The sequence below is a fragment of the Megalobrama amblycephala genome, linkage group LG2 (genome assembly GCF_018812025.1).
Source record: "Megalobrama amblycephala isolate DHTTF-2021 linkage group LG2, ASM1881202v1, whole genome shotgun sequence".
Taxonomy (NCBI): Eukaryota; Metazoa; Chordata; class Actinopteri; order Cypriniformes; family Xenocyprididae; genus Megalobrama; species Megalobrama amblycephala.
Genome location: NC_063045.1, coordinates 57,386,269 through 57,397,174, shown reverse-complemented (window position 1 = coordinate 57,397,174; position 10,906 = coordinate 57,386,269). Strand labels below are relative to the sequence as shown.

The 10,906-nt window shown below is 37.3% G+C and overlaps 1 protein-coding gene across 3 annotated transcripts in view; it reads right to left on the bottom strand.

Moving 5' to 3' along the window:
- Nucleotides 1-4,120: 4,120 nt before the first annotated feature.
- LOC125262401 (metal transporter CNNM4) overlaps nucleotides 4,121-10,906 on the bottom strand; it is a 30,700-nt gene continuing 23,914 nt past the window's right edge. For 2 of the 3 annotated variants that reach the window (XM_048181159.1, XM_048181161.1), the window contains 2 exons: nucleotides 7,666-7,841; nucleotides 4,121-5,506 (listed from right to left, as the gene is read on the bottom strand). In XM_048181159.1, coding sequence (XP_048037116.1) covers nucleotides 5,117-5,506; nucleotides 7,666-7,841 — 566 coding nt within the window. In that variant the 3' untranslated portion in view covers nucleotides 4,121-5,116. Of the gene's footprint in view, nucleotides 5,507-7,665; nucleotides 7,884-10,906 lie in introns of all 3 variants that reach the window. The other variant, XM_048181160.1, reaches the window with a different exon arrangement.

The following is a 10,906-nucleotide window of genomic DNA, read 5'->3' as shown; positions in this document are numbered from 1 at the left end:
AGCGCGTGAGATTAGCATCTTCTCAAGGCTCTTTGAAAAAAATATCCGGTTGTGCAGTCGAAAACATTAAATATTCACAGATTTTAAACGATTCTATCGACTAGAGTTACAAAGAAAGAGTTTATACGTTAAAAACTGGCCGTAATGTTTTACACCCGGCTAAAGTTTTACCCACAGGTCGCCACTGGAATAAACGCACCACACAGACTGAGCAAAAGAGGTGTTTATTAGAGAAATATCTCTTAGATTTACATCGTCAGAATTCAAATAAATACAAAATACTATATACACATTGCTTTAAATACGTGTTCTTGGGAGATACAGTACATTTGCGTTTTGAATTTCCCTTTAAAGAGGATCAACTTGAGAATAATAATGTTTTTAAAAATAAATCCTCATACCTTTTCATTATTTCACTTGTGTAATGGAAGACAAGAGAGTGTATTCTCACTCTTCATGTGGTGAACCCAAAACAAAGTGTGCTTAGTATGCACTACAACACACTGAGCTGTTAGAAAGGTCAATATAGGTCATGACCCCGACAACAAGTAAATAAATGCTGCCATGCCCTGAAAACTCACATTCCTAAACCTTCACCGTGGTCTAATCACCACACAAGGCGAACCCGCACAACATCTCTACCACTGAGTTCCTCAGCAGAAACTACCGTTAACATTAAAAGCAGATTACGGAGTTGGATGGAAATCCCAGCAGCACGCTTAAAGGAATTTCATTAGTTTCAAGCAGCATCCCCACCCCCACAAAACAGTCCCTGTGCGATAAGAGAGGAACATGAGAATTAAACAGACAAATCAAAGTGCAAAAGGCTTTGGCCGGTGTGTTCACTCACAAATTTAATTCCACGTAGTGTTGCAACTTTGGTCATGATGTACCATCTTTACGCCGCAATACAGAGCTCATAATGCCCACGTTTTGGTTTCAGTTGAAGTAAATACTAGTCAAATTTCATATACAAGAATGTCAGTTGAGGTAAAATGCAACTTATTTCTTCTCTCAGTGTGCAACTGTACATTAAACATCGTAAAAAAAAGAAACAAAGTACTATTTATTGCTTTAGATTTAAATCTCTCGTAAAGGCAACAAAACATAAATCATCATACACAAGTTTGACAAAGTCAATTTCATACTGTTCAAATGAGCAAAACATTGTAACAACGATCCAGTGCTATTTTTCCGAATACGTTTTACTCGGTAACTCTCACAATTTATGAAACAAAAGAACACTCTAACACTGAAAAACCTTTATGCATGCACTGCATAGCGTACTTACAGCATGAATACACCAGAATAAAGTTTAAATAGTTTCTAATGTCAGCTCAGCATGAGAGGAACACAATGGAAAAATCACTGTGTGACCTCTGAAATGTGATCTCGGGACAGAACCGGCTTTATGGTCACAGCAAGTTAGTACTAGTGCAAGGAAAGAGGCTTTAGTTTGTTAACTAACCTATGATCTGATCTGCTACATAAACCAACCACTACTAATGACTTCAGGAAGAGTTTCAATAGTGTACAAACAAGTATGAATGTACAGATTCACTTCAGTTCACAGTGAATTCTGTTCAAACAGGACGGGAATGTCGGTGGAAACAACATTTGGGTTGTTTGATGGACAGTCGTAGCCTTTGAGATACAGAAGTGGGTAAAGGCTCGTTCACACCAAGAACGATAACTACACACAATATCGTTCTGTTTATTCTAAGCGCTGTATTTTTGGCGTCCGTCGCTTTAAATGCTTGAGCGCTTTAAAGCAGGAAGGATTCTGATTGGCTGTCAGTGTCAGCTGGAAAAAATCATTATGGAAAGTGATTCCAACGATATCGATTCTCTGAGCCACTATTGAAATAGTTGTGGTGTGGACTCTTGATATTCATTTATATTTAGAATGATTTTTAGATCTATATCTTTATCGTCCTTGGTGTGAACGGGACTTAAATCTAAGATCATATTTCACCCAAAAATTAATAAGGAACATTAAGATTTTTTGCATTGCGATATTTCTTTGCATTTTTATTACTGTGAGGTGAAAAAATAAAGTGTTCCTACATTATGAGGACATTTGCTGTGGGTTAGTTCAACCAAAAATGAAAATTCTGTCATTAATTACTCACCCTCATGTCGTTCCAAACCCGTAAGACCGTTCATAATTCAGAACACAAATTAAGATATTTTTGATTAATTCTTTTTTATCTGCCATGGAAAGCAATGTAACCATCATCATTAAAGTTCCAGAAATGTATTTAAAGGGATAGTCCACCCAAAAATGAAAATTCTGTCATCATTTACTCACCCTCAGGTTGTTCCAAACCTGTATAAATTTCTTTGTTCTGTTGAACACAAAGGAAGATATTTTTGAAGAATGGGGGAAACTGAACAGTTTTGGGGCACCATTGACTTCCATAATTTTTTTTTCCTACTATAGAAGTCAATGGTGCCCCAAAGTGGCCTGGTTATAAACTTTCTTCAAAATATCTTCCTTTGTGTTCAACAGAACAAAGACATTTTTATACAGGTTTGGAACAACTTGAGGGTGAGTAAATGATGACAGAATTTTCATTTTTGGGTGAACTATCCCTTTAATACATAGTTAAAATAGTCAACGTGACTACAGTGGTTCAACCTTAATGTTATGAAGTGACAGGAATACTTTTTGTGTGCAAAAACAAAACAAAAATAATGACTTTATTCAACAATTTCTTCTCTACACTGTCAGACTCATACACAATTGACGTAGTGAACACAGTCCAGCGCTTCTGTATTTACGTCCGAACGCCAGCTCAGTATTGGCTATTGACTATTTTAACAATGGTTTTGCTACTTTTCTGGACCTTGAATGTGGTAATTTCTACGGAAGAGGATTAGGGCCAAGCAATAATAAAATAATAAAACCATCTCGAGATTAAAGTTGTTAAATTTCGAGAAAAAAATTCATTACATTTCGAGAAAAAAGTCGAGATAAAATCATGAGAATAAACTCATTAAATTATGAGAAAAAACTCGTTAAATTTCAAGAAAAAAGTCGAGATAAAATGTTGAGAAAACTTGTTAAATTACGAGAAAAAAGTCAAGACAAAATGTTGAGAATGAAGTCATTAAACTACGAGAAAAAAGTCGTTAAATTACGAGAACAAATTCGTTAAATTATGAGAAAAATGTCGTTAAATTTCGAGAAAAAAGTCGAGCTAAAATGTTGAGAATAAAGTCATTAAATTATGAGAATAAATTCATTAAATTACGAGAAAAAAAGTCGTTAAATTCTGAGAACAAATCTGAATTTAACGAATTTGTTCTCGTAATTTAACAACTTTTTTCTCATAATTTAATGACTTTATTCTCAACATTTTAACTCGACTTCTCGAAATTTAACGACATTTTTCTCATAATTTAACGAATTTGTTCTCGTAATTTAACGACTTTTTTCTCGTAATTTCATGACTTTATTCTCAACATTTAATCTAGACTTTTTTCTCGAAATTTAACGAGTTTTTTTGTCGTAATTTAACGAGTTTATTCTCAACATTTTATCTCGACTTTTTTCTTGAAATTTTACACGTTTTTTCTTGAAATTTAACAACTTTAATCTCGAGATGGTTTTATTTTTTTATTATTGTTTGGCCCTAATCCTCTTCTGTAAATTTCATTGCTTTCTATGTAGGATTAAAAAAAAACTCTCGGATTTCATCAAAAAGATCTTAATTTGTGTTCTGAAGATGAACAAAGGTCTTACGGGTTTGGAACGACATGAGGGTGAGTAATTAATGACAGATATTTCATTTTTGGGTGAACTAACCCTTTAAATCTCACAAAATCTCAGATCATATTTTCACCTGAAAATCATTAAGGACCATGAAGATTTTTTGCATTGCGATATTTTTTTAGTATTTTCTTTACTGTGAGGTTAAAAAATAAAGTATAAACGTGAAGTACATTATGATGGCATTTGCTGTATGGACTTTATGAATAATTAGTACAGAAATACTAACAAGAATCATTGAGAATGAGAATTACAAAACCTCTAGAAACATTACAGTAATGAGAATTTGTGAAGAAAATGCACGTAATTGTCATGAAAATAACGCATAACATCATGCAAAAAATCTTAATGGTATATATAGGCTTTATTTTTTCACATAAAATGTTGTTGTTGTGAAATATAACTCTTGTGAGATTCATCCAAGGGACGAATTACAATTGTCAAAAAAAAAAAAAAAAAAAGATTATACAAAATATTGATCAAATATACATAATAATTTAGACAAAAGATAAATACATGAATAATCTTTAAATAAAATATTTTATCATAATTTTAGTTTCATATATCAGTTCTGGGTTTTGCACGGGTCAATGCTCAATGTTTTTTTGTTTTGTTTTTTTGCTACAAATTTCTCACAGTTCTGAGTACATACTGAGCACGTGGGGTTCTCCAAACCACGTCTGCGTCAGCAAATTTCACGTCTCCAAACTATATTTACAAAGTTTCCCTTCACGTTTGTCACGTAGAGCTACAATTTCGTCACGGCTACATCACATAGCCAGCCACACGTACCAAATAACCCAAGCAAATAACCAAATAAACCAGACCAGTCTCTTTGAAAGGATTAGTTTGTGCTAAAAGGTTAGCTGTACACAAACAGTCCAATAATAGCTTATGAGGCTCAAAGTGCTCTTATGCTTCAAAATCTCAGAAAACTACAGCACACAAATGTATGCTGCCATGTCAGAGACATTATAAAAAGTGCATTTCGTACAATAACTCTGTTATATACTGAAGAAATATTGTATAATGCCTATAAACGGACAAATTTGTCGCATGAACATAATTTACTGAAAACATTGAGATAGTGTCTACGTGATTACATGTCTATATAATTAGCATGCAATACAGGTCATAAGTCACCATAACTTGTCATAAACACCTCAACGTCGGGCCGAACCCGCAGCCCCTAAAATCACAGTGAGATCACGTCCAACAATGAAGACGATGCACCTTTTTTTGGAGTTCTTTAACACGCCTTCGGCCTCTCGAATCAAGGCCGTAGATGCATTCGGTCAACTCTGGAGCTCCGCAAGGCGTCAGAGCCCCAGATTAGTGTCGTCAAATGGTGCTCTCGGTGTGCGCGTGCGTGAACATGTGCACGTGGTGCGCGTGAGGGAAGGGCGTCGGGCTGCTGTTGCCGTGGGGATGAGGGGCGGGGCTGGAGTTGGAGTTGGAGTTGACATTGGTGTTCAGGTGCGACTGGTTTTGAGTGTGGCCGTGGCTCGGCTGCCGTTTGGACAGGCTGTTCTTGTCGTTGAGCAGCGAGGTGGTCTCATCCGGCCCGTTCTCTCTGGGAGCCGTCGGCGCTGTGGTGTTGTTTGCGCTGATGGGAGGGGTAGGAGGTGGAAGAGGGCCGGTATCCAGCCGTGTATGGCTGCTCTGAGGGGACTGAGGGGTGCTGTCCAGCTTTGAAGCCAGGAGGCCGTTTTGGTACTGCGAACGAGTGACCTGAAAAAGACAAAATAAAAAACGAATCAAAATTTAACCATTCAGAAAGAAAAAAAATGCATGAAATTGATCATAACTGACATTTATAATAGATTTCTATTTCAAATAAATGCTGTTCTTTTGGACTTTCCATTCATCTAAGGCCCTGAAAAAATGCATCACGGTTTCCACAAAAATATTCAGCAGCACAACTGTTTTCAGTACTGATAATAATAATAATAAATGCAAAATCATTTCACTTGATCTGACTCACATGGTCACGGATGCAAGCATGTGAGATTTGACTAGTTTTCTTTGTTAATACCGTGATTGACGCAATGTGATAAACTAGAACTTACTATAATAAGTGAAGTCATCCACACTGCAAATCATGCCAAGTTTGCTGATAATATTAGTAGAGCTAATACGCCGAGTCCGAAATCAAAAACTTCCCTACTATACAGTATGCGAAAAACATTCCAAAAGAGTAGTATGTCCAAATACACCCATCAGGCATAACATTATGATCACTGAGAGGTGAAGTGAATATCACTGATGATCTCTTGATCACGGCACCTGTTAGTGGGTGGGATACATTAGGCAGCAAGTGAACATTTTGTCCTCAAAGTTGATGTGTTAGAAGCAGGAAAAATGGGCAAGCGTAAAGATTTGAGGGAGTTTGACAAGGACCAAATTGTGATGGCTAGACGACTGGGTCAGAGCATCTCCAAAACTGCAGCTCTTGTGGGGTGTTCCTGGTCTGCAGTGGTCAGTTTCTATCAAAAGTGCTCCAAGGAAGGAACAGTGGTGAACCGGCGACAGGGTCATGGGCGGCCGAGGCTTATTGATGTACGTGGGGAGCGAAGGCTGTCCCCTGTGGTCCGATCCAACAGACGAGCTGCTGGAGCTCAAATTGCTAAAGAAGTTAATGCTGGTTCTGATAGAAAGGTGTCAGAATACACAGTGCATCACAGTTTGTTGCGTATGGAGCTGCATAGCTGCAGACCAGTCAGGGTGCCCATGCTGACCCCTGTCCACCGCCGAAAGAGCCAACAGTGGGTACATGAGCATCAGAAATGGACCTCGGAGCAATGGAAGAAGGTGGCCTACTCTGATCAATCATGTTTTCTTTTATATCACGTCACTTACCTCGGGAACACATGACACCAGGATGCATTATGGGAAGAAGGCAAGCCGGCGGAGGCAGTGTGATGCTTTGGGCAATGTTCTGATGGGAAACCTTGGGTCCTGCCATCCATGTGGATGTTACTTTGACACGTACCACCTACCTAAGCATTGTTGCAGACCATGTACACCCTTTCATGGAAACGGTATTCCCTGGTGGCTGTGGCCTCTTTCAGCAGGATAATGCTCCTGACACAAAGCAAAAATGGTTCAGGAATGGTTTGAGGAGCACAACAACGAGTTTGAGGTGTTGACTTGGCCTCCAAATTCCCCAGATCTCAATCCAATCGAGCATCTTGGGATGTGCTGAACAAACAAGTCCGATCCATGGAGGCTCCACCTCGCAATTTACAGGATTAAAAGGATCTGCTGCTAACATCTTGGTGTCAGAATCCACAGCACACCTTCAGGGGTCTAGAAGAGTCCATGCCTCGACGGGTCAGGGCTGTTTTGGCAGCAAAAGTGGGACCAACACAATATTAGGAAGGTGCTCATAATGTTATGCCTGAGATATAAATATTATATGCTTATATGTAGCAAATCAGCATATTAGAATGATTTCTGAAGGATCATGTGACACTGAAAACTGGAATAATGATGCTGAAAATTCAACTTTGCATCACAGGAATAAATTACATTTTAAAATATATTCAAATTGAAAACAGTTATTTTAAATTGTAAGATTTCTTTCAAAAAACCTTTAATCAATAGTGTCTGATGTACACTCATTGCTAAAATGGCCAACAAATATGGGTTTTTTAAAGGCTAATTCCTAAATCTGACTGATACAATGCAGATAAGCATTTATAATACATTTGGCATTAGATATACAAAATTAAAGATCTACCAAGCAAAATAAAATAGTTGATACAACTCATATGCTATGTTCCAAGTCTTCTGAAGTCATAAACACAGGAGCATGACTTCAAATTTCAGTCAGGAGCAGACTGAAATTGTTGTTATCGGCCACAAGAACAGTTATGGACATAACGTACCTTTACAAACTGTAGGTCAGTGAGGGCCCGCACATTAAAATCAGGGACGTACTGTGCCGTGGGGCTGTTATTGAGCTGACTGTTACTGCCGCTGATGGACACAGAATCGACCCTCTCCGTGCAGCTCAGAGACGCAGAGCGGTTCAAACCGCTCAAATGAGACGGGGAGCGAAACTCTGGAATGCACATGAAATCCGTCAGTTCATGTTGTGGCACGCCTGCTTACACACACACACACACACACACACACACACAGACACAGATGGAAGAGTTTCAATGGGAATACACACACACAAATACAAATGTGGCAAGTCTTAAAAAATAAAATGAAAAAACAACAGTGAGATGAGGAAAGCACAACAATTAAAGAAACATGACATTTGAAATGAATGGAAAGATTATTGCAAATGATTGGATGGTCATTTCAGATAGCTTTAGTTTAGTTTAATTGGAGAAGCATAGTAGTATACTATACTATTCAGGAGTAAAATATGAGTATATGACTATAAAGAGAAGAGGATGATGACCTAATAGTCTACTGTTAACCCAAAACCACGTGGGATAAGCACTAGATGTTCTGACTGCAATATTAATACACTAGCGCCATCTACAGGTGCTGTTATGAACTACCTTAAAGGGATAGTTCACCCAAAAATGAAAATCACTTACTCACCCTTAAGTTGTTCCAAACCTGTATGAAATTCTTTCTTCTGTTGAACACAAAAGAAGATATTTTGAAGAATGTTGGTAACCAGACAGTTGATGGACCCCAAAGACTTCCATAGTAGGAAAAAAAATACTAAGGCTACCATCAATTGTCTGGTTACCAACATTCTTTAAGATGTATTCTTTTGTGTTCAGCAGAAGAAAGAATTTCATACAGGTTTGGAACAACTTAAGGGTGAGTAAATGATGACAACGTTTAATTTTTGGTAGAACTATCCCTTTAAGCAGTTGCTGCAGTGCTTGGTTTGACAGGCTTGACACTGCGACAAATAACAGACAATAAATGAATGCTGACTGATGACTGAAAAGCGCACAAACATTTCACTTCATCATAATGACTCAGAAGCACATGCTACAAGCGTGGGAGATTTTTCTCTGTGTTAACAGGGTTAATATTCGTTAAAGTGTTATGTTTACTCTGCGAGTGACGCGATGTGATAAACTACAACTCTCCCGTTATAATCAATGAAATCATCCACACTGCAAAACATGCAAAGTTTGCTGATAATAACGGAAGCGTTCTAGTATTTTCGTATCGGGTCGCTCGCGTGCTCTCAAGTATAGTTGTTTGGCCAGTAACTGTAACCAAAGAGAAGATGATTAATATTCATAAGAGGTGCTGACGGAACCAATCATCACAGCGATATCAGAGAATTTCGATGATATCGGAAAATTGCCTTAGTATTTGACTATACATTGCACTCTTATATCTTATTTTTTTTTAATTGAGAATATAGCTAACAGGCTAGATGGGCGAATGAATATTAATTACGCCACTTTACGCAATTAATATTCATAACCCAAACCGCGCCTGACCGAGAATTTCCTGAGGAGAACAAACGTAAACAATGGAAGAAAATAAAAGACGTATTGCACAAGCCTATCAATATTACCAACATAGCAAACTGTCTCATGATATCTGAATGAGTTTTTATTGTTTTCATTTTAGTTTTATTGAAATGTTTTAAATGTCTATTTAGTTTTTATTATTTCCGTTTTTATTTTAGGCTAATTTTACAACTAGAAATTTGCTAAAGCAGAAAACTAACCAAGATATATATATATATATTTTAATATTATATTTTATATTCTGTAATTTATTTCAATTAAGTTTTAGTTCATGGTAGCAAGACTGCACAGCACTTACATATACTTAGTATGATTGATCACGTATAATTGCATTACATATATGTGACCCACAAACCCCGTCATAAGGGTCATTTTTTTAAAATTGAGATTTATACATCATCTGAAAGCTGAATAAATATGCTTTCCATTGACGTATGGTTCGTTAGAAATATTGAGAAATCAAAATATTGAGAAAATCGCCTTTAAAGTTGTCCAAATGAAGTCCTTAGCAATGTATATCCACTCACAAAAATATATTTTGATATATTTACAATAGGAAATGTACAAAATATCTTCATGGAACATGATCTTTCCTAATGATTTTTGGCATAAAAGAAAAATCAATTATTTTGACCCATTCAATGTATTGTTTGCTATTGCTACAAATATACCCGTGCAACTTATGACTGGTTTTGTGGTCCAGGGTCACATAACTCATAAATGCATTTTTTTTTTTTCATCTAAACAACGATGTTCCCGTTTCATCATGACATGAAGCGATCTTCGATCAACTTCACAACGATCATGTGAGAAGCAGAGCATGTTTGCTAGTATATTCTGATACTAAGGCAACTCAGAATGGAGCAGGACTGTATTTTCAGGTTGATGTGAATGTTGTGTTCAGTTGCATGAGGTCAGGTGTGATGGACAGGCAGTGACGCGGGCAGTAGGGTGAGTGTGTTAGTGGTTAGACTAGAGGAGCTCACCAAAGATTGAGCTCATGAGGTCAGCGCCAGAACCAACTATCCAGCAAGCTTCCATTTTACTAACACTGTCATTAACATCTACGTATAAGTGTCTTATTCCATGTCACACATATAAGTTAATACTTACAGTGGATTCCAATAGAGCTATGTTGCTAAGCTAATAAATCAAAACTAATGCTGCGTCTGAAAATCGCATACTTCGCTCTTTCTCAAGTACGTACTTATTTTGAATAAGTACATACTGTGTGACCCCTAAAAAAGTATACTATGAATATGGGTAGTATGAATGAAATTCGGACGTAGTACCATGTTGTCACTGTCATGTGACCTACCAACGTCAGTTGCGTTGCTTCACTCTTATTCACAAATCCTCTTCCGTGGCCTCATGGGATAGTAAAGTGTATACTGAATGCACACTTCAGAATTTCACTGGTAGTAGGTCATATTTTCACCTACTGTTTTTTGAAAACTATCACTGCGTCCGAATATGCCATACTATATAGTAGGCGAAAAACAGTGTGAGTTGAGTAGTATGTCTGAATTCATAGTAGGCGAAAAATACCTGGAGAGATTCCTACCGGTGTGAGATTCTGATGGACACTTTACTATCCCATGAGGCTACAGGAGAAGATTTGTGAATGTCAGTGAAGCGACGCAACTGATGCCGTGTAGGTCACATG